This window comes from Microtus ochrogaster, chromosome 18 (genome assembly GCF_000317375.1).
Source record: "Microtus ochrogaster isolate Prairie Vole_2 chromosome 18, MicOch1.0, whole genome shotgun sequence".
Lineage (NCBI taxonomy): Eukaryota > Metazoa > Chordata > Mammalia > Rodentia > Cricetidae > Microtus > Microtus ochrogaster.
Window position 1 is genome coordinate 50,081,956 of NC_022020.1, and position 26,299 is coordinate 50,108,254.

At 43.0% G+C, this 26,299-nt stretch overlaps 1 protein-coding gene across 1 annotated transcript in view; it reads right to left on the bottom strand.

Annotated features, from left to right (window-relative positions):
- Window positions 1-3,631: 3,631 nt before the first annotated feature.
- Window positions 3,632-26,299, bottom strand: part of Atp8b1 (ATPase phospholipid transporting 8B1) — a 114,639-nt gene continuing 91,971 nt past the window's right edge. The window contains exons 19-28 of the mRNA XM_005356201.3: window positions 25,440-25,551; window positions 24,163-24,238; window positions 20,376-20,508; window positions 19,692-19,980; window positions 13,931-14,154; window positions 12,968-13,051; window positions 11,800-12,045; window positions 11,373-11,511; window positions 8,139-8,269; window positions 3,632-6,199 (exon numbers count right to left, since the gene is read on the bottom strand). Of these exons, the coding sequence (XP_005356258.1) occupies window positions 5,975-6,199; window positions 8,139-8,269; window positions 11,373-11,511; window positions 11,800-12,045; window positions 12,968-13,051; window positions 13,931-14,154; window positions 19,692-19,980; window positions 20,376-20,508; window positions 24,163-24,238; window positions 25,440-25,551 (1,659 nt within the window). The 3' untranslated portion in view covers window positions 3,632-5,974. The remainder of the gene's footprint in view (window positions 6,200-8,138; window positions 8,270-11,372; window positions 11,512-11,799; window positions 12,046-12,967; window positions 13,052-13,930; window positions 14,155-19,691; window positions 19,981-20,375; window positions 20,509-24,162; window positions 24,239-25,439; window positions 25,552-26,299) is intronic.

A 26,299-nucleotide genomic window follows, 5' to 3' on the forward strand; every position in this document is an offset into this window, starting at 1 on the left:
TCCATCCATCCATCCATCCATCCATCCATCCATCCATCCATCCATCCATCCATCTATCTATCTAGACAGTGGCTCCTGTGGCCTGGACCTTACTATGTAGCTAAAGATAACCTTGAAGTTTTAGTCCTCCTGTGTGCTAACATTACAGGCATTTTGTTCGGTTGTTGTTTTCACTGTTATGTTTTTGAGACAAGGTCTCATAAATGTATGACTATGTATGACTTGCCTAGAATTTGCTATGTAGATCAGGCCGGGTTCTAACTCACAGAAATCTAGTTGCCTCTGTTGGAATTAAAGGTGTGCGCCTCCATACCAGGGCTTTTATTCTATGGCTAGGGATGGAGCTCAGGGCTTCATGCAAGCTAGGCGCGCATTCTACCAACTGAGCTATAATCCTAGCCCCTGTTTTCATTTAAATTTATTACAAGTAAATTTTAATTCCAAACCATTTCATTACCCCCAGAGAACCCCCTGTAGCCATTTTGGTGGTTAATTGTATTTCATCTTTGCTAGACTGTGGTGCCCCCTGTCACATTGCTTCGAAGGTGCATACAGATATTTAGCTCTTTCTATCGAGGTCCACCAAGAGTAAAGAATTCTGTTTGCAGCTTTTAGATTCAGAATTGCCATGTCAGTCTCCTGCCAACGTTTCAGCAGGCATCCTGCTGGCACTAAGCATTGATACGTCACCACTATTACATAAGCTAATTCTTTAAAAATGTGTTTCTTTCTAGGATGTGACTATTGTACACAACAACTAACCGCAGCTGTGGTTAGCTGTACAAGATTCAGCCAGTCAAAAGTTCAGCACATATGGGGGAAGGTCCCCAAGACCCTATCCCTATCAGAAGAGCTATTGGCAGTTGATGGTTGCTGCAGGAGGGATGGCCACTCTCCTTGGAGGATTTGACTGCTGGCAGGTTGCTCATCTCCCAGTGGATGGCTACATCCCCATGCACTATGTGGTATGTGGGTAGTGCTAATTAGACTTAGGGAGCTATCGATAACAACAATAATAAAAAAAAAGACGTGAAGTTGGGAGCACTAGAGGGTGATGGAGGGCAGTAGTGATGGATGGATATAGTCAAAATATGTTGTATACACGTATGGATTTTTCAAAGAACAAAAATATTTATAAAAAAACTGTTGACCCCCCCCTCACATACACATGTGTTTTCTGTTTTTCACCTTCCACCCCTGCCTGACAGCGGCTTCCTCCATTTAAGGTGTATCAAGGTTCACTCATGTTATAGCATGGATCATTATATCATTCCTTTTGTGACCAAATTGCACCCATCATATACATACCGTATCTGTTGATTCCCCAGCTGATGCGGCGTCTGATGATGCTGATGTTGCTTCTACCTCTGGGCTGCTATGGACACTGGTTTGTGTTTGCTTGAGTGCCTGTTTCTGATACTGTCAAGTACGTGTCTCAGCATGGAGTCAAAATCGCTGTGACTGAGTAAGCTGTCTTCCTCAGTGATTACACTGCTTCCCATGTCCCCCAAAAGGATGGAGATTTCTCCATTTTTCTCTTAGTATCATGACTATGTGTGAAGAGGAATTTCATTTTGATAACTTATCTATTTGAGGTAGGATCGACCTAATTCATATTGGCCTTGAATTCGCCATGCTGAGAATGCTCATGCCTGTCTTTGTTTCAATTTTCACTTTCCGAATGGTTGAACCTTGAACGTCTTTCCATTTGCTCATCAACCATCTACACAGATCCTCAGAGAAGTAACTAGTCTAGGAAATACTTTTCCTTCTTAAGAAGTATTTTTTTTATCTGTATGGGTGTTTTTCCTGAAAGTATGTCTATGTACCACTTATATGCATGCTGTCTGCAGAAGCCAGAAGAGGGTTCGGATCCTCTGGAGCTGGAGTTACTGATGGCTGTGAGCTGCCATGTGGGTGCTGGGAATCAAAACAGGGTCCCTGGAAGAGCAGACAGAGCTCTTAACCACCGAGCAATAACTCAAGCTCCCTAGAAAATTATTCCTCTGAGCTTTGTTTTAGGAATCCCCACTTCCACCTTCTCTAGAAATTTCCTTCAATGTCTTAACAGGCCTTTTAGTTTTAAAACACATCAAAAATTGTATTGCAACTGTAACTAGGTAGCAGATTCTGAAAGGAGCTTTAGAAACCGCTTTTGGGGTTTTCCTAATCTTCTTTCCCATTACAGGAAGGCGGCGCCTCTTAAAACATATTTAGATTCCATTAGGGTACTTTTTGTTACCACATTGCCAGCTGTCAGGGATGTTTCCTCTCCAGCAGATGTCATTCGGGAGCAGCATCTGCTATAGGACATGACTAGGTATCTGTAGATGGCGCTGTTGGGTTGAAAAATATCCCAACCAACTACATCTTAGTTTTGCTAGCCTTCAGTTTCGCAGGCTGCTCAGAAATATCCTTCCACCGAGAAATATCCTTCCACCGAGGAGGCTAATTAGTACCCGCCTCTCTCCTCTCATCAACCCCCCACCCCCCCACAGCCTGCCGCCCTCTCATCACCCACGGCTAATCATGCCTCCCAAAGAAGTCCTCACCCGGAGAATCGCCTCCTTGATGGCATAACCATACTTTGCTGGTTGAGAAACATCATCTCTTCTTTTCAGGTCGTCCTTGCTGTCCTATACCCAGGTCATGGCACTTCATCCTCACCTCAGCTCACACAGGGACTCCTGCTCCCCCTCCCCTCCCCCGCCTTTAGCCTCCTCACTCCTTCCTGTTTGTCCAGGTTTGTTTTTTTCAGCTCTCTGGCATGTACTTCCAGAATAGCCACTTATTTCTCCATTCTCTTATTCTCTTCCAAGGAGTTGAGAGAAAGCCGTCTGGGGCAGACTTTGTCTCCCCGTGAAAGCCACTCCCTCTTCCTTGAAAGTCTAATTATCTTCCTCAGCCACATCTTTTCTAGCATTTTGCACTGTCTAATATTACTCCTCGCTGCCAGTGGAGCCCTACATTCTTTCAAGAACCATCATCACAGGACTAGAATTTTCTGTCATGTACTCCACACACAAAAGCAAAGCAAACGAAACCAAACAATAGGAGCTAGGGATGTAATTCAGCAGAGTGTTTCCTCAGTGAACACAGGGCCCTGATGCCCGAGAGGCTGCAAGTTCAAGGCCATCTTCACTGGATGAGGAGTTCAAACAGCCTGGGAATCTATGAGGGCTGTCATACAAAGGCAGTAAAACACACAATTTAGGGGGCTGAGTTAGCCATTAAGATCACTTGCTGTTCTTCCAGAGGACCCACGTCAAGTTTCCAGCACCCACAGCAAGCAGCTCACAACCATCTAGAGCTCCAGTTCCAGGGAGGATCTGACACCTTTTTCTGAGCACTGCAGGCACCAGTACATACATGGCATACACATACCACCACCACTGCCACTGCCGCCGCCACCACCACCACCACCAACAACAACCCAACTTAGAAAACCATTGTACAGGTGGGAAGCGCAGCTCAGTGGTGAGCGTTTGCCTAGCCCTGGATTCAAACCCCAGCACTGCAAATAAACAACCACAAAATATACACAAAACTGCACGGACATAAAGCCATACTTTACAAATATTTTACTAAAGCATTTATTTTTTTTAAACAAAAATATACATTAAATCTCAGATTTACAGCATATAGAAATAATTTATGATTTGCATTTCAAAATTATTAATATTGCACCCAACAGTGTAAGTCTTTGACACATATGCATTGTCAACCTTTCCCACCATTCGAAAAAGCTGAAAGTGACAAAATTACACAAGCTAAATTTTCTGTAAAAAAAGAGAAAAAACATACAATTCTTCTTATTTACAAGGAAAAGTTGTAAACTTTCAAAAATTTACCTCCATAGGATAGGCATACATTCTTTCATCATACCTAGAAAAAGCATTATAAAATTACAATCAAATTTCCCTGTCCTGTGTACAGAAGATGAACTACACACATGGTTTCCTCTTGGGAATTCACAGGCCGATATGGACATTAGCAAGGGGCAAAAATCGCCTCCTGCAACCCATCTACATCTTCGCTAGAGCAGGGGAACTGCTTTGTGAAAAATACAAAATGAGAAGTCATCTCTGAAAAAAAAATTAAGTTACCTTTTCAAGGGTATTTTCCTTACTTACCTAAGGGTTTTTCAAAATAAAAAAAAATACTGTTCTTTTGTCTTAGACATAAGACAGATGCCAGCGTGAGGATCCTAAAAGACTGGCATACAATATTTTGTAGGAAGGGGGTACATAAGCATTTTCTTTTTAACGGACAATTCTATAAAATGGTTCCACTGGGTGGTGGTGGTGGTGCATGCCTTCAATCCCAGTGCTCAGGAGACAGAGGCAAGCAGATCTCTTTGAGTTTGAGGCCAGCCTGGTCTATAAGAGCTAGTTCTAGGACAGCTAGGACTGTTAGACAGAGAAACCCCCATCTGTGGAGTGGGGAGCGGGGTGTCCCCAAATGTATTGTCAATGCCCTCTGGGATTTTGGTTTGTTTGTTTAAACATTATCTGTTTTGAACAGGAGACCTCTCTTTCACTTCCAAGAAACACAGGGGAAAGTTCCCCAGACTCCCTACCAGGTACATCCAAGCTCCAGACCTGGTGACAGACAATGTACAGAGCTCACACTAGAGAACCAAGCAATGGAATCATTCATGTAAATGCGTACATACGATCACATAATGTTTTAAATAAATTTACAGTTTTTTTGTGTTGGGTTGGCTGCATCCATAGTTATCCTTGGCTGGATGCAGCCATGGGCAGCCGTTTGAAGACACTTTGTAGACTGGGTACCTATGTCACTCTCACCTGTGGTACGTAGTAGTAGGAACTTCAAGATCCGATGACAAAGTGTGTCTGCCCTCTAATGTATCCAGTGGCTCCTAAGAGCTAAAGTGGTATTGTCTTCCAAAGGAAACCTACAGCTAAATTTTCAGTGGGCACCTTCCTGTTCTTTTCCAAATAGTTAACTTTAATTGGTCCATAATTGTGCATATGTATGGGACACCATGTGATATTTTTCTTTTTTTTTTCTTCTTTTTTCTTTCTTTTTTTGGTACTGAGACAGGACTTAAGACCCAGGATTTACCAACAAGCCACAAGGTAGCCTGCCATGGGGCATGTGTATATTGTACAATGTTGACACCAGGGTTTTTCCATTTCTTCAAACAGTATCACTTGTTTGAATGGAAACATTCAAATCCCTGTTTTCTAGCATTTCAGAAACATATATTCCATTACCATTACCCATAATCCTTTACTGCACAACAAACTCCACAATTTATTTCTCTTATCCAAATGGGACTTACTTAATACTAGTTGATAATGTCTTCAGCTTTTAAAAATCAATTTTGGAAAAATTAAAATATGGAGACAAACCACTGGTACTGCAGGGAAATGCTAAAACATGAAGTAGTAAAAATATGGAATGCGTTATTTAACCTGGTGGTGAATCAAAGCCAGAACGAAACTTTGCATTTAAACATTCAATCAAGGAAACTCATTTCCAATTTTATAACTGGGTGTAAAGCAGCAGGAAGCCAAACACCAGCTCTTAAAAAGCCACTCAACCACTTCGTGTCAGGGGATACACGTTACGAATTTTTTTGTTACTGCACTCATAAATTAAAAACAATTTTTGTTTTAAACAAAGTGACAAGCAGCAGGAAGTGCCTCTGAGGGATCATGTTCGAGACCACAGTGTCATTGTAATTTTATAGTGCAGTAGCATCTTTGAGTGGAAATTGCCTTCCATTGAGCCTGGATTCAGACGTTCCCTTTGAATCTCAGCAGACATAATCAGCTGAATAACAGGTAACCTCTTGGCTTTGCTATTGCATAACAGCTCAGCCCTAGACGTTTATTATAAAGGTCATTGTCCTCGGTAGCTCTGTGACAAACTCAGTTTGTCTGTTAGTTCTTAAAAAAGGTCCTGAGTCTTGAATTAAAAAAAAAGGACGTTTCACCAGCGCTCAGCTCTCCACTGTGCGCCTGTACTCAGCGGTGCCTTCTGCGATAATGGCATCCAGGGGCGAGCGCTTCTTGCGGATGCTGCGGCCGGAGGAGATGAGGTCCGCATAGCCTCTCTGGTGAGAGAAGGCATAGGCCGAGCGCCTGGAAGATGCTCCCCTCCGGAACACGTTCTGTGGCCGTTTCCACTGCTCTTCGGCCTTCAATCGCTTCCGATGTTTCTGGATCTGGATAAAGGAAACCATGAAAAGAAAAGTCTGAGAAGCTGAGGACTCCTGGCCAATAGGAACTGGACAGAGGCTAGCCCGGCCAAGAGGCTGCACACACAAACATCCCTGCTCTGTAGAATAACTAGACATGGAGGACACCGGAGGTTGGGTACTGCTTCTATCATCCTGCAGGTAGAAACTGGAAAACTACAGCCAGGCTTGGGAGCCCATGGATTTAATCCCTGTACTCAAAAGGAGGTTAGCCTGGTCTACATCGCAAGTTCCAGGAAAACCAAGTCCCTCATTTTTCCGAAATTAGTGCTTAGCTTCTGTCAACTAGACACAATCTAGAGTCATCTGAGAAGAAATGTTAATTAGGAAAACGCCTCCATCAGATTGACCTGTAAGCAAGTCTACAGGGGCGTTTTCTTGATTAATGGTTGATATGGGAGGGCCCCAGCCCACTGTAAGAATTCCAGCCCTGAGCAAATGATCCTGGGTAGTGTCAGGAAGCAGGCCGAGCAAGCCCTGAAGAAGCCACCAACGAGCAGCACTCCTCTCCAGGGTCTGCTTTAGTTTCTGGCTCCAGGTTCCTGCTTGAGCCTGTGTCCTGACTTCCCCCGGGGATAGACAGTGACCTAGGCAGGAGCTGTAAGCTGAAATAAACCTGTCCTCCCCTCCCCAAGTTGCTTTTGGTCATGATGCTTATCAGAGCAATAGAAAACAATAGAACAACAGTTTTTGTGAGTCCCAGGACAGACTGGTATGTGCTGAAGACAAATCTCTACAGGTTTTCTCTGCACGTCACTACATACCATGCGCGCGCGCGCGCGCGCGCGCGCGCGCGCGCGCGTGTGTGTGTGTGTGTGTGTGTGTGTGCGTGCGCGTGTGCACCTGTATGTGTGTGTACATACACATGGCTATAGAGGCTAGAGAGGAATGTCTGATGTCTTCCTCAATCACTTCCACCTTCATTTTTGATTTCTCATGGAACCAATTCTGGAGCTCATAGGTTTGGCTATACTGGCTGATCAGTAGGTCCCAGGAATCCTCCTGTCTCCACTTTCCCAGCTCTGGAATTTACAGGTGCAGGGCGCCAGGCGAGGGTGTTTGTGTGTGTGCTGCAATCCAGACTCAAGTCCTCATGCTTGCCCTGCAAGCACGTTGCCTACCCAGCCCCAGGCTCCTCTCTTGCTTGCTGGACACTGTGGACTGTCAGGTCTCCTGGGCACTGAAGGAGGCTTACCCAACATCCATGTCTCGCCTTTCTACAGGTCCCTGATTTATGCATCTGAGTACTCCTCCCCCTATGCTAACATCCTTCATAAGACAAGGAGCTGTTTTCTTTGCCAGGTTAGGTCAATGAAACATGCAACCTAATTCTGACCGATGAGACCTGAGAAAAGTGTGTGTCAGGAGTTCCCAGGATCCTGATGGGAAGGATGGAAGCCTCCTCTATTCCTCTGTTTATTGACAGGTCAGATATGATGCCAGGAAGGGCCATGGCCATCTTCTAGCACAAGATGAAACTGATACTGAAGACATTCCCCTCAGGAAAGTTATGGGAGAGCAGCATTAAATAGCTCAACCAACCGGGCCTGAAGTCTGCTGGTCATTGTGCAAGGGGAGAGGACGTGTTCTTTTTGAGACATCAATTGTATCATAGGAGATAATATTTTGTTTTAAATAATGGGGGTGGGGGACCCAACTCATTTGCACGGCAAGATGTTAAGATAATTATAAAATGAAAGGGGCAAAACACGCTACTCTGTATGGACAAATGCATGAAGGTTCACTCTCCTTCAAGATGGAATTAAAGAGAGAGAGTAAAACAATAAAATTCTGATCAGACGTTCCACGAACCGAGAAATCTGCAGGAAAGGTAGGGTTGGGAAATGCTTTGGTTCCTGGAAGGGGCACTCACGTAGGAGGAGACCAGGTCTGTATCTTTATGTACCTTATCGCTTTCTGATGGCCAGATGGTCATTGATAAGAAGCGGATGGCGACAACAGGCAGTAAGCACACTGCGACGGTCAGGATGATGGTCAGCCAAATATATGGCTGTCTCAGGGCATTGGACGCGGTACCTGGAAAGAACATGACAATGACTCACAGAGGCACTTTATCCTGAGGACATAGTTTGCCTTCCATGCAGCAGGCTGTCTAGGGCAGCATTTTATAACCAGATAAAGCAGCTCCACAAACTGCTCCAGAAACGGACGTTTTTCTGTTTTCTGTTTTTGTTTCTGAGACAGGGTCTTCCCGTGCAGCCTTCAGCGTGCCAAGATTGCAGGTGTGATCCACCACACCTAATCATGAATACATAGTTTTATTTTTTTTTTAAAGCCAAGACCCAGCAAAGCCAAGTAAAAAGGGCCAGTTGTTTAGTACACGTAGACAAACAGGAACAAAATGGGGAAGATGTTTTTGCTAACGCTGCACTAATAAACAATGGGAAGTTAGAGCTGGGATCTAACTCACAGGTAGGGCACGTGCTGAGCAGGTGCCAGGCTCTGGGGTCATTTGGCAGTAGAGATTAAAAAAAAAAAGTTAAAGCAGTTTCTAACTTCTAGCTTTTGCCAGAAATTCCAATATTTGCCCCAAATATTGGCACTCCACAGTGTTTTATATAGGTCGTGCCATCAATCTCCTCTGAGCAGTGGGAACAGCCATCTGAGCCACATCAGGAAACTGAGTTGAGAACTTAGCAAATCTGCCAAGAAAACACAACTAGTCACTTAAGCCCCAAGACTGAAACCCACGCTACAACCGGAGTCAGGCTTTATCCACAGAAACTGGTTGACTTGCTGTCTAGGCTTCTACATCAGACATAGCAATCTGATTTTATAATATGTATACTTCCCCAACAGCAAATATCTGGAGCCAAATTTATCACAATGCTTTCTGTATTCACATGAGTTTATAAAACTAATTTTTCAAATTTGAACTCTTATTTTTTAAAATCAGCACACAAAGTATCACTATGGCATTTTTGAAACAAAGTGGTTTTAGTAGTCTTCCTTTCCCTTACCACCCCACTATTGTTATTAATTTTCCACGAGAATCTCTCTCCCCCCTGATATCTTTTGCTCACTCATTACTATGTATCCTTTTGTCCATCCTCCATCCCCCTTTGTCATCTATTTTATAGCCTCTCTTGTTCTCCTTTCTAGTTTTTAAAGTCTTATTCATATTTATGCATATGTACACACAATTAGTTTTTATTTTATTTTTAATTTTATTAAGAATTTTAAAAATACAATCTTTTTTCATTTTACCTAGCTATCCCTGTTCCCACTCCCTCATCTTCTCCACCCTTCTTCCCACCCCCCACCCACTCCTCAGAAAGGGTAAGGCTTCCCAAGGGGAGTCAACAAAATCTGACACTTCACTTCCAGGCAGGACCAAGGCCCTCCCCAATGTATCTAGGCTGAGCAAGGTATCCTCCAAAAAGAATGTGCTCCTCGATGCCAGTTCAATAAATCCTGGCCCTGGTCATTGTTTTTAAAATACTAAATATAAATTAGATATAAAATACATTATATAGGATTATTCTAAGTAAGCATCAAAAGAGTAAGAAAAAAAATCATGAAAACTAGCCTGGTGGTGGTGGCACATGCTTTTAATCCTAGCACTGGGGAGGCAGAGGCAGAGGCAGGTGGATCTCTGTGAGTTCAAGACCAGCCTGGTCTACAGAGTGAATTCCAGGACAGCCAGGACTGTTACACAGAGAAACCCTGCCTTGAAAAACAAAACAAAACAAACAAAATCATGAAAACTCCACCCAGAAATGAAAAGGTTACCATAGCAAAAATCCTTTATGACCCAATAACTGGCCATAAAGTCCCAATCTTCTATTAAGAAAAAAGTTATGGGGATCTTTTTTCACCATAAATCCAAACTATTTGAGAATATCACAAACTCCAGCTCATGTTTATTTTTATGTTTGTGAAATTTACATCACTTGGGGGGGGGTCCTATCATTTGCCAATTTTCCACGTTTTAAAAATTTAACAGTTTCATTAATACGCTAAGAATTTCATGCAATGTATTTTGATTATATTCAAACTCCACTCCTCTATTCCCAGATCAATTCCCCTCCTTTTTCTTTCCTTTTCTCTTTTTTTTTTCTTAATAATCCACTGAGTCTGCTTAGTGTTACCCATATGCACAACAGAGGGTCATTTACTACAGCATAGCAGATCTACCAGAAATGACATTGTTAAGAAAAATGACTCTCTCTCCCTCAGGCACCACCAACTGTTGCCTGTTACCTGTCAAAGGCAGAGAGCTAATGAACCCCTTCCCACTCTGTGCTGAAACACCCACTGGCTTGACCTTGGACAGGAAACCTCTGTGAACTCATGCACACAGCAGGTCCAGTTAGATCCAGAAGACACCGTGTTCCTCCCTGACCTCTGGATTTTTTTTTTAATTCTATTTATTTTTAAATCTTACATATATGGGTATCTTGCCTGCCTGTGCACTATGTGCATGTCTGGTACCTTTGGAAGCCAGAAGAGGGCATCAGATGACCTGGAGCTAGAATTACAGTGGTTGTGAGCCACTATATGGGTACTGGGAGTCAAACCCAGGTCATCTGGAAGAGCAACCAGTGTTCTTAACTGCTGAGCCATCCCTCTAGCCCCAACCTCTGGAGCTTAAACCATATGTTTTATATAGGTATAAATACTGGTCCCAGAGCTTTTGTTTATTGTTCATTGAACTGTTGATCATATTTCCAAAGATGGACCCAGCTTTTGAGTTCTAGGTTTCCACGGTATTACTATTTTGTCATTTGATTTGCTAATTTAATATTCTTACATCTTTGACTTATTTCTACCCACCCTTTTAAAAAATAATTAAAACTGTCATAGCAATGTAGTTTTGTACTTTTGTATAAAGAACCTTAAAGTAGAAATATCTGGTCAAAATGCAGAGTTTTATAATTCGTTGTGCTTTTTAACCTTAAAGCTGTCTAATTTAACAGATGCGCAGTTATGTCTTAATATGACTTTAACTTGCTTAGGGCCCTTCCAAACAGCCGCTTTTGTTGAATTCCTGTTAGAACATCAATTTTTACTAGCGAAAGTGCATGCTTTATGTATTTTTGTACTTACCCTGTCATTCTATCAGAATGTAACCTAATGATGTCAGTCTAGGCTTACTTTTGGAATCTGAGATACCAACCTGTGAACTGAAAGGCAGATGGGAAGAGAACATGTATCCCGGCGCTATGGAAATCAAACATGATGCCAAAGTACAATGCGATGCTTCCAAAAATTGAAAACGCGTTCACGAAGGTCCAGTAAGAAGTATCCAAGCCAATCTGTCAGGAAAGCAAAGAAAAACAGAGTGCTTATTTGGGGAATGTGGCCAGGGGTGGGGTGGGGAGAGGTTCTAAGAATTCTGAAAATGGAATTTGGCAATTTGGGTATGATTTGGTTTGAATAGTCAACAACCTGAAACCAAACCATCCTTGGCTTAAGCAAGAAAGAGGAACGATGCTAAGATGAGGGATGAAAGGAACATTCCTTTTTTTTTTTTTATTTTAAAGTGACAGAGGTTAGGTACAGGTAACAACGGATATTGGATGTGGTCAAGGGAAGGCACACACCTGGAAATTGACCGTTATTACTAGAGCTGAGGCCACTGTGACGGCGAAGGACTGGTAGTCTGAAGGTGCCTCTCCATCCTGTCCCACCGTTTGTAGGTAAGCGCCAAGGGGTATGAAGAAGAGGACCAAGGATGTTAAGACCCCATGCAGCAAACTGACGAAGAACTTCCTGTAGTTGAATAGTGTGTCCCTCTGTCCCACTACGTACAACCCAGGGAACTGGAGGCTCAGTTTGTCACTCACATCCTTAAAGAGAAAACAAAATTAGAATGATGTGTTGTCTATCGGGTCAAAGATGTTGGTATGTCGCAATTTGTATCTTGCATCTCACAAAGAGCTGCCACTTGCCCTTGCGTTTTAGGAAGGCAAGCAGGACGCCAGAACAGTATTTCTTTCTTTCTTTTTTTTTTTTTTTTCCAAGACAGGGTTTCTCTGTGGTTTTTGGAGCCTGTCCTGGAACTAGCTCTGTAGACCAGGCTGGTCTCGAACTCACAGAGAGCCGCCTGCCTCTGCCTCCCGAGTGCTGGGATTACAGGCGTGCGCCACCACCGCCCCACCAGAACAGTATTTCTGTGTGCAGAGGCCAATCAGGCAGCTTTAACTCACCAGCATTTGATGTTTACAGAGAGTAGCTATGGGGCATTATCACAGTTCTAGCAAAGACAATCAATTAGTAATGTCAAGAAATATGTGGAGAGTATTCTTTAACCCCCTGAGATAATGTATTTGTATTATTAAAAATCTAGAGGAGGAATATTTACATAGAAACAGATAAATTAACCCTTCATTATTCCTATTTATTTATCATTAATTATCCATTTCCTAAGAACTGCCTGTCAGATAAAACGTGATTTAATAATTAAATACATCAACTTTGGAAAGTGTTAAAACTTTACTGTTTAAATCAATAAGTTATCAATAAAAAAAGCATGCTGGATTCTCAGGCACCTGAACAGCCAGATGTCTGAGAGGAACATATAAGCACTCTTGCTCACGATGAATTACAGAAATTCTTTTCTTAACAGAACATAAAGCAGTCATTGCTGCTTGCCAGGTGACTAGGGTTGACTCAGGATGAGTAAAGCCAGAAGAATGCATTGATGTGCGTGCTGTCCTACCCCTGGCAGGAGATGGGTCTTTCCAGAGCAGCCCAGTCCCTGGTTCCTACCTGGTCAAGCAGCCCCATGAGGAGTACAGGCAAGCTGGAGTAGAGCACATTGTACAGGGTGATAAACCAGTCCTCGTACGCCGTCTGCAAAGGGAAGATAGAGGCTGTGTGCCACGCATAAAGACAGACTTCAGACTTTCCATGCAGGGTTGCCCCTTGCCAAGAGGGAACCCTATCTTGAAGAGAAAGCACCCCTCAGCTACCCCTGTACCAGTTTGTCTATGCAGAGGGTAGCATCGCAGACCTTTCCATGGCAACAATCCCCTCCTCTCCTCTCCTTCAATGTGTGCATGGGAACACTACAAAGACATCTTGCTGGAAGACTCCGTTCTGACAGATAATACTCGAAAAAGCCGTGTTCATTTAAAAAACATTTCATTTTTTAAATTATGTGCTACATATGTGCATCTGTTTACGGGTATGAGCACATGCATGTAGGTGCCCACAAATGCCAGAAGAGGGCTTCGGCTCCTCTGGGATGGGAGTTACAGGTAGTGTGAGTCACCTGGCATGGGTATTGGGAACCAAATTCTGGTCCTCTGCAAGAATAGTATGTACTCTTAACCTTGAGCCATCTCTCCAGCCATGCTTATCAGTTTGGTACTCCCTGGTTAGTCAATCAGAATGCTGAAACTCCATTGGAATATTTAAAACTTTTTAATACTTAGCAAAGAATACCAAAATCAAACTAGTTCAGGAGGGCTGGCAAGGTGGCTCAGCAGGCGAAGGCCCCTTGCCACAAAAGTCTGGTGACCTGAATTCGATCCCCAGAACCCAGGTAAAGATGGAAAAGGAGAACTGACTCTATAGTTGTTTTTCTGACCTCTACACGTGCACTGTGGCGCATGTGCACCTATATACGCAGAGATGCGATCAGTGAATAAAATGTTCGAAAGAACTAGCATTTTGCTGAAGCAAAAGTTCTACCGAACAAAGAGTTTTAAAGGAATAATGCTCTATTACCTGTGCCGAGTAGCCATTGAAGAAGGAGTACCAGAAGTGAACTAAAGTAAACGCAAAGTTCTTGTAAAAGAAGTAGCGTAGGAACTTGCACATTCTTATGTAAGACCACCGGCCATGGACCAGCAGCAACCTCTGCAGGTATCTGAACTGAGCAAAAGAATAGTCACTGGACATGACAGCTTGCATTCCTTCTTGTCCACTTATTCCAACACCAATGTGGGCGGCTGTGGGGCAGAGGGAAAAGAAACGGTGGGTTAGACACTGCTTTTAAGCCAAGGCATTGAGCAACTTAAAGACGTTCCAGAGCAAAACAAAAACAATAGCCCTTGCACACCGTTCCCCACCTCCAGGTCCTGATTCCAATCCAAAGTCAGAGGGAGGAGTATGTTAGACCAAGCACAGATGGGACTCCATAAATACTTGTGATAGGATCTTAGGTGGGTGGTGAATTCCATTTGGATTATCTGCCCAATGTATCAGGCATCTCTTCCACCCACGGGGTGAGCCCCAGGCACCCTTATGGGCCACAGAGGAGCCAACTGTACGTCACTTACGGTAGATACTGCAGAACAAGCCCTGTCAAACCCATTCTCCCTTTGTTGTAAGCAGAGAAGGCAGGAAAGCCACTTGACATGCTTCCCCAGACGGCTGCAGTTGATCTCATTGGGATTGCAGCCCTCTGTCCAGATCTGGTCACGACATGGAAACTGAGGTGACCCAGAGCCTAGAATTTCTGTCCCTTTCTGATATTTCTACAGCAGAGTTCATGTCCGTTTTTCAGCTCCGAGATATTGATAGGCAAAGGCTTCTCAATTGAGAAGGTCTTCAGAGAGATCTAGAAGGTAGAAGCTCCTCTAGTGAGTGGTCCAGAGGCTAAAGACTCAAGTCTAGAAACTTCTTCAGTACATTAAAAGCTTTTGAAGGCACCTCTAAGCCCGTATTAACAGGTTCTATTTTCTGTACTGAACCCTAGCTGATAGAAAACTGAGATTTGGACCAATCTAGCTCTCTCAATGAGATCCTGGAATTAACACTGAGCTGCACTGGTGTCTAGAATTTTACCATGTAAATTATCTTAGTGTGGAATGGATTTGTTTTTTTCTGAAGGTCTCTGAGAGAGTAAGACAGACAGACAGGCAAGCAGTCAGACTGACAGGCTTTGGGCTCCCCATGCAATTTTTCTTTCTGAAGCCTGGCTTCTTATCCAGGGTGAAACATCTGTATGTGGTTTTGTTTGCTTGTTTGTTTTAATTGACTTTATTTTGAGATTTTGCACCGTATAGCTCATATGCTTGCCTCTAACTCACTATGTAGCTAACGATGGCTTTGAACTCCCAATCTACCTGCCTCTACCTCCTGGTGGAGCTCTGTTCTACCATGTCTGGTTTATGTGCTGTTGTGGATGTCACCCAGGGCTTTGTGCATGACAGGCAAGGATTCTACAGACTGACCTACATTTTCAACCCCTTTATATAGTTTTTAATGAATTCTTTTCTTAAGTCTGCTTTGTCTTCTAACATCCCTAATCAACATAATTTTAATTGATGCTTTATTCAATGTTCAAAGGCCTACTGTGGCTTTAAGACACAGACACAGACACACAGACACACAGACACACACAGACACACACACACACACACAGACACACACAGACACACACACACACACACTGCAGAGGAAAAAGTTTCCAGAACTTTGTTACTCCATCTTATAGCCATTAAGTACATTTTTAAGTTAGAAAATATGTAATTTTGTTCAGGTCTAAAAATGAACATAAACAACGACAGTGGAGTCTTTTAGAGAAAATGTGTCAGAGAACACAAACCATCACTCCAACCTCTAGAAGTGACTTCACACTCTACAGTTTCCAAAGAGAAAGAAGCTTTGAAAATCCATCCCCAATTTTGAGCCCAAAGTGTAAAAATTTAAAACCTAACTATAAAAAATTATCCAGGTCTATGTTTTCAATTATACTTTGTAGCTCTAACAGAAAGGAGGGAAGGACATGGGAGAGTGTGGGAGGGGAGAGGAGGGGAAGAAACTAAGAATAATTACTCTCATTTAGTGATTTACAACCCTTTTGAAAACACAAAATCAGTACTTACAAACTGTTGGGGTTGCCAAACTGCCTTCCTAGCAAACCATGGCCTCCCCTGTCTCTGCCCAGGCTACGGGAGAGAAATGTTGAGATTCCCAGTGGGCTGCCAAGACCCGGGGAAGAGGTACTCTGTCCTCCACCTTGGTCTCCAACTTTTCCATGGAGCAGTGTGTGAAAACCAACACTGGCACAGCTCACAGGGTAGCTGAGGACAGTGACTCCTAAGGCAACACTGCTTCCCCCTAAAATCTAAACACAGAACCTAGTACTGTTGTTTTGCTAAAAGATCATGTTGTCAAATTGCCTTCTAAACAATTATGTTCATTCCCACAGTCTGGTGCTGTGCTCAACAGCCTTGGTCAGACAAGGCAGGAAGAATGTAAGAGCCGGTGGATGGGCAGGAGTTCTGTGGCATTCTGCCTTCAAGATACAACATGGCCATTACATTCATAGCCTCACAGGGGCTGGGGTCACCTGCATAAGACCTGGACAAGATGAGGGCAGTCAGCAAATCCAGTATGGGTGGGGGAGGGGCTGGAAAGGTCTCCCCCCTATCCATGGAGCTATTGCCAGCTAGTTGATGGCTGATGGGAGTTGGGGGAGTAAGTTTTCTTTGGGGGTGTGGCTTCTGGTAGGTCACTGGACCTAAGTTTTCATTAAATCCCAAATGTGGTCTAACCCTCACTAGTAAACACACCTTCATAATTCCTCCAAACTGATTACTTCCTAAGGCTTTCTGCCTTCATTTCATTTCTCACAATTTATGTCTAAGGCCAAGAAGAGGCAGCCCTCATTCAGCTCGGGTGAGACACCCTCGGGCACAAGGCAGGGAAAGGGCAGCTCGAGAAAGAGTGGAATTTTTGCTAGGAGCAAAATAGCATGGTGGCATTTTCTTCATTTCTATGAGAGTGCAGGTAACATATTAGCCAATGGCCGGTTTACCTTCAATGCCGCAATTTCAATCTCCCTTTTCCACATATTGTTCCTTTAACAAGTTATTATCGTCCCCCCAAGTGTTTGTATGTAAGTGTGAGTGTGTGTGTGCGCACATGTGTGAGTGCATCTATATGTGTGCATCTGTATGTAAGTGTATATGCATGTGAGTGTTTGTGATTTTGCATGTGTGTGGGCAGACACATGTGTGGAGGTCAGAGGACTTTCAGGAATTGGTTCTCATTTCACTATAGGTTCTGGAGACTGAATTCAGGTCGTTAGGCTTGGCAGTAAGCACCCTTATATGTTGAGTCATTTTGCTGGCCCAACATATATTACTCTGTTTAGCTGTTGTTTTAATTAGCATACACAGCATTAGGTTTTGTTATGGCATTTTCAACCAGAACGCATTTCTGTTGGCTCTCCGCCAGCCCCTTGTCTTTCCTATTCCTCGACTGCTACCCCAGTACCCTGCTCTCCTTGCCTCTCTCCTCGCCTCCTTTCTATTTGTCCTGTCCTTCCCCTTCACCCACCTCAACATCTCCTCCCCAGCCCTTCTATGGTCTCCTTTCTAGTGCTGTAACCTAACCTACATGTATGCCCCGTTACATGCATGCATAGAAACATTATAAGCTAGAATCTGCATATGAGAGAGAACATGGGATTTTTTTATCTTTCTGTGTAAACTATTCTTGATACAGCAGAAAACTTTTACAGATGAAAACAGGCACAGATACCATTTGGACAACTTCTTAGTAGATCCCAGTTTTCGACATTTCTATCTCAAATGGATGTTCCTTAAATTACACACACTAGGCGTATAATAATATTAATAAAAAAGGGTAAAACAACTTGGGCCAGCAAGATGAATCACTGGTTTAAGGGTGATTAGGGCCAGGCCTGCTGACCTGAGTTCAATCCCTAGGACCCAATGGTAAAAGGAGAGAACTAACTCCTGCTCCACATGCATGCTGTCGCCCCACCCCCACATGCACACACATGCCAATACATACACTTACACACATGTGTTAAATAAGTAAATGAAGATTTTAAAATTAAAGTGTAAATAACTTCAGAAAAAAAGGGCTCACATGACGCTCATCTATGTTCCCTTGCTTTGCCCTCTCGAAGGCAGATGGTAAACCCAGGAAGGAAACTTTTGAAGGCTCCATCATTAATAAAATGACAAGTCTGTAAGGCCCCCCTCCCTTCCAGGACTTCTAGAGGTCTACACTGTAACTGAATAAAACCTGTGTTTGAGTTATTCCTTTGCCATAGGAAGTTACGGTCATGTCAGGGTACACGATAGGAAAATAAACCAGAGCTGGCCACAGAGGAAGGAGGGATCTGACTCAGAGCAGGCAGTGGCATCTGTGTGGTGGGCTGGGCACAGAGCAGATAGCAGAGGGGGGATGGTACTGGCAGTGGCAACAGATACGTGCATTGGTAAAAAGCAAGAAGACATACGTCATACAGATGGCTCCTGCTGAAGAAGGCAGGGTTGGGAGACTCTTAGCACATACCAAGGAGGAAAGGAAGAGAAGAATCTGAGGAAAGAAAGAGATGGGTTTGTGAGTCATAAAATAGATTGAATTAAGACCTGGTTATATGTGATACGCTTAAGTTCCCCAGCACAATAGGTCACGCCTGGGTGTGTACAGCCACATACTAATTCGCCTTAGCAGCAACGAGGTGACATCACAGAGTGAGAGGGTGGAAAAGACACTTTCCTGGTTCCAGATGAGAAAATGGGCCTGAGCTGAACCCCACCCCCCACCCCCACCAGCTGATGCAGGGGATTGGTAGTAGGAAGAGAAGCGATACTCGGGTCAAAGCAGCTTGGGGGTTTTCATAACCTTTCAGAAGTTGAAACCCCCCCCCCCATTTAAAATCTAAAATGCTCCAATGCGTGAAAACAGCTGAGCAGCATGCAAAAAGTGAAATCCATGCAATTTTTTTCCAAAATGGAAAATCTCCAAAATTTGAAACACTTTGGCTAGAAGATAATCCACCCGAGTTACCTTACAGTACTATAGGCAAAAACAAAACCAAACCAGGATGGGGCACACGGGTGAGGACCAGAGGTCTGATCTGCATCCTCTAACATCGGTGCAGCCATGTCTTTGCAAGACAGCCCTTCCATGGTGAGTAGCTGGTCTCCTCCAGTGGGAGAACAAGACCATGAGACTGTGGTAGAATGTTTCCTTCAGTTCTTAGATAAGAAAGCATATCCTCAAAAATGAATACCAAAGGGAGTTAATAGTTCATGCTGAGTCCAGCAAAATCTCTTGCAGAATTTATTATATATTATATAATGATATATATATCAAGGGTTTTTAGTACATTAAGAAAAAAAAATCAACCTTATTTGCGGTACCCCTGAATTTTTAAATCAGGATAGAAACAACAGTTAAAAATATTAAGCTTTTTGATAAGTCCTTAAAACTATAAGAAACGAGCCATCCTGGGGGAAAAAGGAGACCGCACTGCACATAAAGAAAACCATGATTTTCCCACCTACAAACAACTCATCTCTTACTTGACGTTCAGTGAGTCCCATGCCTGCTAGACATACTGCAGGCTTCCTGAGGGTAAGTCAAGGCAGGGCATGGCTAAATGCTTTCAGTGATACGATGCCTCAGCCATGGGAACTGAAGCAACAACCCTCTCATGTTCCTATTACTTCTTTCCAGCAAGCGGGGTGTCACAGGCCACACACACACAACTCACTTTTGATCATGTTCACGTCATTGGCCCCATCTCCAATGGCTAGCGTGATGGCCTTCTTGTACCTCTTCACCAGGTCTACCACCATGGCCTTCTGCTTGGGGGTGACGCGACAGCAGATGACGGCGCTACACTCGCAGGCCAGGTCCACAAAGTTCTTCTGCCGCTGTTCTTTCTTCTCTTCCAGCCGTCTCTTACTCTGTGTCCGCATCCGTCTCTCTTCCTCCGTCCTTGGGAACTTCAGTTTTAGGATCTTACTTCTCTTGGTCTTCTTCTCTAGAAGGATTTCATTCTGTGACATCAGAGGGAGAAAACACCACCGACCACGTTAGTGTTTACACCAAGAGTACCACTCCCAAGGCTTGAGTCAGGGGAAGCAAAGTTCATGAGCTTTAACATTTAGCTTTAATTAATAAGACTTACAATAAGCATATAGGAAATCTGCATATCTTTAAAGGAAAAGTTGACATTACCCACTTGTTGAAGGGTCTGGATAACCAGTTTCACCATTTTTCTTTAATTTCTTTTAGCTATCCTCTAATGTTAAGACTCAAACTTAAAAAGGTCACACTTGCTTTTATAGGCGGAGATATTTTTAGATTGACAAGCAATTAATATGCAAAGCCATCAAGAATGGCCCCATGGGACTTGTTTGAGTACCAGGTGAAACTCACTACTGATACACACCAACCACGAGCCGGTGATGATTAAGGCGCGGTTTTCTCCAGGTGGAAAAAAGGGTTCATACACAGGGGGTACAAACTTCGATGAGACTCCACCTCTGTTTCTCTGATTCTCCATCCTCGTGTGAAGAAGAGAACTATGGGAAAATAAGTAAGTATTTAAAACATATGATTATAAAAGACTTCAGATTGTATTTTATTTTATTTTGAGACAGGGTCTCACCATGTACCCCTGATAGGCCTAGAGCTCACTATTTAAACCAGCTGGCCGAGTCTTTAGGTTAGACCAGAATTTTTCTAGGCACAAAGAACTAAAATTACTTTAATGTAATAAATTTCCAGAGTCATAGAAGGAATTGAGGATCTTGAAATATTATTTCATTGTAGAATAAAAACAGCTTAATAACAGTAAAGGATAATAGAGATTTGCAAGCTTTAGAAGATAGAAAGTAGTCCTACACACAATACACTGTAACATAAGAACACCCTTAGTAAAAACACTTGCTTAATAAATCAAGACAAAAAAGAGAAGTGTAGAGAATTAAACCAGCTGGCCTTGAACTCACCAAATTCTGCCTCCCAAATTCTGGGACTAAAGACGTGCACTACCATTCCTGGCTCTAGACTTTAATTTTGATATCACTTTAAAAAATCATGCTATAAAGTACCCAACCTGACACATATCACATTGCTGAGTGTATAGTTCAGCAGTGTGAACCCTGTCCACACGTGGAGCCAGTCTGTCTTGTGAAGCTCACTTGTTTCATGACTGGCTCACATCACTGGTCTTCAAATCCATCAGTACCATATATGCAACATGTCATTTTTTCTTTCCTTTTGAAGGGTGAAAAATATTCCTTTGTGTGGAGATGCCGATGTTTGCTTATCCAGCCCATACCTTAACGGACACGTAGATTGCTTCCACCTCTTGGCTATTGTGAGCAGTGCTATCTATATAGATGTGGTTGGGCATATACCTTTTCAAAATCCTGCTTTCAATTCTTCTGTGTAGGCACCCAGGGTAGGATGACTGAACAATGTGAAAATTCTATTTTTCAAGCTCTCGAGGAAGGCTCATACTGTGGCCATGTGCTTTTCACCCCACCAACGCACACCAGCGTTTCGATCCCTCGCAGCCTCACTGGAACCTAGCAGCCACACAAGGCTTCATCCCACAGATGCACACCAGAGTGTTGGGCCTTCTAGCCTCACCAGCACTGATTAGTGTGTTTTTTCTTTCTTTTCTGGTCATCCACATATTCTGTGAATTTGATTGGCATATTCCTAAGAATTCATGAGCACGTTCGTATGCCCTTCAGTCACAATGCCTCTGCTGTGAAGACATGTTTAAGTGTTGGCACCTATACTGTGGGGCACCATGTCCTCTGTATTTTACCACTTGTCAAAGACCCAACTCATGATGCAGGTAACATAAGCAAGAGAAGGGAGGTGGTCTTGATGAGAATTTCACCACTCTACTGTATGACGGGAAAAAAAAGCTTATTTCCACACACTCAAAACTCTATCTGCTTTTTAAAAATTCTCAGTGCTTTATTTTTTTTTAAGATTTATTTTTTATATTTAGTTATGTATAGATGTGTGTCTGCTCGTCCCATGTGTGGGTGCTGAGCTGCCTGACATGGGTGCTGGGAACTGAACTTGGGTCCTCTGCAAGAGCAGTCTGCGCTCTTAATTGCTGAGCCACCTCTCCAGCCTTCTGACTGCTTTAAAAATTATTATAATGCTTCCATATTATGGGGAAGTGAGTCATGGAGCTTTAGAGTAGAAGAGGCCAATCTCCTTGTGTGGCAAATCAGAAAAAGAAGGCAGAAAGAAGTGACATGATTTTACTTGCAGGGAGCCAATGGGAAATCTAGCAAAAGGACTCAGGTCTCTGCCCTCAGCCTGAGTCTTTCCCCATTCAACATACAACACCATCATTCTTTATTTTCAGAAGCGGTTTCTCAACCTTGGGATCTGGAGCCAGATAATTCTCCATCCTATGCGGCAAGCTATTCTAGGACATAGAACCTTTCTATAAGGCTTAACATCCTCTTAGCTTCTGCCCACTAGAGCCCTAGAGGACCTTCTCCCCTTGCTCCACCCACCAAAGAGATTTTCAGACACTGCCGATGATGCCTGGGAGGCAAAAGCCAATCCCAATTAGAACCATTGCTCCTGGGCCATTGAGGTGGCTCTGTGAGCCAAGATGTCTGCTGTATGAGCCTGAGATTGTTCTCCCAGAGCCCTTGGGACAGTGGAAGGAGAGAACTAACTCCTCAAGGCTGCCCCCTGCCATGCATGTGCCATGGCATGTGCATACACAATAATAAACAAATACAAAACAAAACAGAAAACTTAGAAGCACTGTCCAGACTGGGTACTTATGAACTTCCTTCCACACCAATTTAATTCTCACTTCCAAGTTCAAAAATGAATGGGAGTAGGTCATGAAGAGACTGGTGCAGATTGTGAGGTTGCCTGTTCAAACTATTTGACAGGAACCATCATTTCAAAGAGCCATCTAGGAAGATGGCTCATCTCTCTATAAATGGAAAGCTGGCAGAGAGAATGTTCATAAAATGTGATTGTTTGGATAAACTTGTCGTTTAGCTTGGCTTAGGCCCAATCTAACACTCTCAGAAGAGAGATTGGAAAATTATTTACCCCCACCCCCACATATAAAATGTAAATAAAACCATATGGTACTTAACCAAATTGCTTGTAATTAAAAACTACTTAAGTAAACATGCTTATTGGTATTTTTAAAAACTTGCCAATTCAAAGAGGCATGGTTTATGTGCTTTTATTCGAGCAGAAGTGATTTATATCATATAGCTACCAACTTCACCTAACTCAGCAAATTGCCTACTGCACTGGAGTGGCTCACAGAGCTGACTGTCTGCGTGAGAAAGTCCCATCAACCCCATCCTGCGTTAGGACACACAGCAGATGTGTAGTAACAGCTTAATTTGACTTTGTGCCATTAGATAAGACTGTGATTAAAAAAAAAAACCTTGAGGAATAAATGGAACAACTAAGCCAGCAGTAAACGCATCATAGGAAGCTTATAACAAGACTGTGCCTTTATAGTACACATTTCCGGGTTTGCCACAACTGATTAGGGGCTGATGAATGGCCCAGCAGAAGCCAAGGCTTGAAATATCAGGTATGCTCTCTTTAGAGACCACCAATAAATGGCCTACCTACATGATACAACTCACTAACACTTTCATGCTGGGATGATTTTTATTTTCTCTTATGTCTATTTCAAAAGATGAAGTCCCTAGAAAAGGGACATAAACATAATTTATATTAACTTGCTAGCAATGGGGCTGGGCACGTGGGTCAGGGAGCAGTGACTGACAGAAAGGTGTGAAGACCTGAGTTTGAAGGCCCAGTACCCCTGCAGAAGGCTGGGTATGGCTGCATGCCCCTGTATTCCCAGGGCTGGCTCCCAGTTTTCCAATATTTAAATTGGAGATTTTCTAAGGAATAGAGAAAAATGGCTCCTTAATACTCTTGGGTCCCCCCAAGACTGAAATCTGTTCAAAATGAACCATGGTAATCTGGAGATATTGATTTCATTCGGACATGAAAAAGAGACCCAAGTACATGATCTAGCTCTAATTTCTCCCTATTTTCTGCCTTCTGCATCTAGTCTTGACTTTGTTTAAAAAAAAATCAACCCAACAGAAAAACCCAAACTATATCCTCTCATCCTGCAGGCCTAGTACTTACAATGTCCTCCCATAACAGGTACCTTATGTCCGCCCACAGCGGGTACTTACTTTATGTCCTCCCCGTAGCAGATAGTAGTGTCTTCTGTCAGAAGTTCACAGGCAAAACCTATGTTTTCCGCAGTTTCTACGACAGATTAAAATTGAGCCAACTATTACTTCTGCTTATCTAAACCATGTGGAGTATCCCTTATCTGAAATGCTTGGGACCAGAAGTGTTTGAGATTTGTGGCTTTGGAGTGCGCGCACACACACACATGATATCTGGAGGACGGAATGTAAGTCTGAACACAAAGTCACTTGTATTCCAGATGAACCGTACCCACGCTGCCAGAGAGCAATTTTATACGGATCACTTAGACAACTTTATACACATCACATGTGTTTTGACCCTGCCCTGTGTATCATGAGGTCAGGTGACATCATATCAGGGCTCAAAGAGTTTTAGATTTTAAGCATTTGAGGGATTCCTTGATGACATTTTCAACTCATGATCCTCACCACATTCGACCAAATATGCTGTTTTTCCTGTGGTAATGTATAGAAACCGTATAAAAAAAGAAAAAATTTTCTCTGTAATAAAATAAGTCGGAGTCAAAAGTCTGGTTTGATACAGTCTTAAAAATCAAGTCCAGAAGCTGGTTGTATAATGAATCAATATTCATTATAATACTAAGCATTCAGATCCTGTGGCTTGATCATGTGGTTAAGGGGTAGGCAAAGATGGCTTATTCCATGAACCCTCACATGGGGCTGCTATCAACAACCCCACTTGCTTCTTTCCCCTAACATCTATTTGGTGTTTGTTAAAGGCCAGGACTGTGTCACAGTGAGAGACAATGATTTCTCAGGGATGGCCTGGAGGATAAGGCATCAACCCTGAATGGTGACTCGTTCAGTTCTAGGTTTAAATGCCAAACAGTTTCCTAGCGCATAAAAGGTTTGTTGTAATTTTCAAGACACAACAGGCAGGAAAGCCAAAGCTGTTGTAGCAACATTTTGTATTGTTTTAGTCTATGTTCAACAATTGCAGAGAGCTGGAGACAAAACAGGGACAGGGGCATGGCCTTTCCCGGATAGGAGCTCACCTCTGGCTGGAGAGATGAGACAAAATGAGGCTTAAATTCTAAAGAGCAAGCTCTGCTGCTGAGGGGGTTCAGGGAAGGATGTGGGCAGCATAGGCTGGACCAGGAGGAGGGGTTTTGAGAGGAGAGAGCACCTCCATTCCCACAAGCTGGGAAGCCTATGAAGATCATCATAGGCAAAGGAATAGCAGCTATAAATATTGTGACTTAGCCCACACACCCCTCCCCCATGAGATGGATTACCCTTTTTGTCTCCTGTAAGTACCCAGATCTTAATGTCAGCTTTAGCAAGTTTTGAAATGGTTTCTGGAACTCCGTCTTGTAGCTTGTCTTCAATAGCAGTAGCCCCCAAGAGCTGGAAGACAGATTTTTAAAAAATAGCATATAAGAAGTGTCTTTAAATACAGTTTGCCTGTTTCTGAAAAAGGAGAGCAGTCACGCAACACCAACAGCACTCTGACGGCATTGGCGGTACCACCATCCAAAGCTGGGACATTGTACGCTTGCCTCAAACAAAGCCTTCAAAACTGCTTCTCTAGGGTTTAATTTACCAAGGCAGAAAGGGCAAGATAGACACAGGGTGTGGGTTCTCACCCTGAAAAATCTAGCACTAAAGAGGCAGAGGTAGAGGACTCACCTACAAGTTAGAGGCTACCCTGGGCTACATGGTGAGTCCCCCCCCCCCAAACAGAAAAGTACAAGCACAAAAAGCTGTTAAAGATTCACTTTCATTGTGCTCGGGGCTGTGCGAACATACGCCTGTTTCCCAAGCTAACGGCAGTACTGCCCTTTGGTTGACTATTTCCCATTAATATAAATTCAAAAGAAATATGTATGATTTTCAAAACATTTTAATTGTTTTGATGAAAGCTTTACTACAACTTTAATTAAATTGCTTTAGTAATTCTCCCAACGAAACCACTAAATGCTTGTTTTCTTTTTGCCATTTTAATAGGAAATAAAATTTCTTTACTGCTATGAATTCAAGACCAGGCTGAACCACAAAGCAAGTGCTAGGCCAGCCAAACCAGTATAGCAAAAACAGAAAGAAAGAAAGAAAGAAAGAAAGAAAGAAAGAAAGAAAGAAAGAAAGAAAGAAAGAA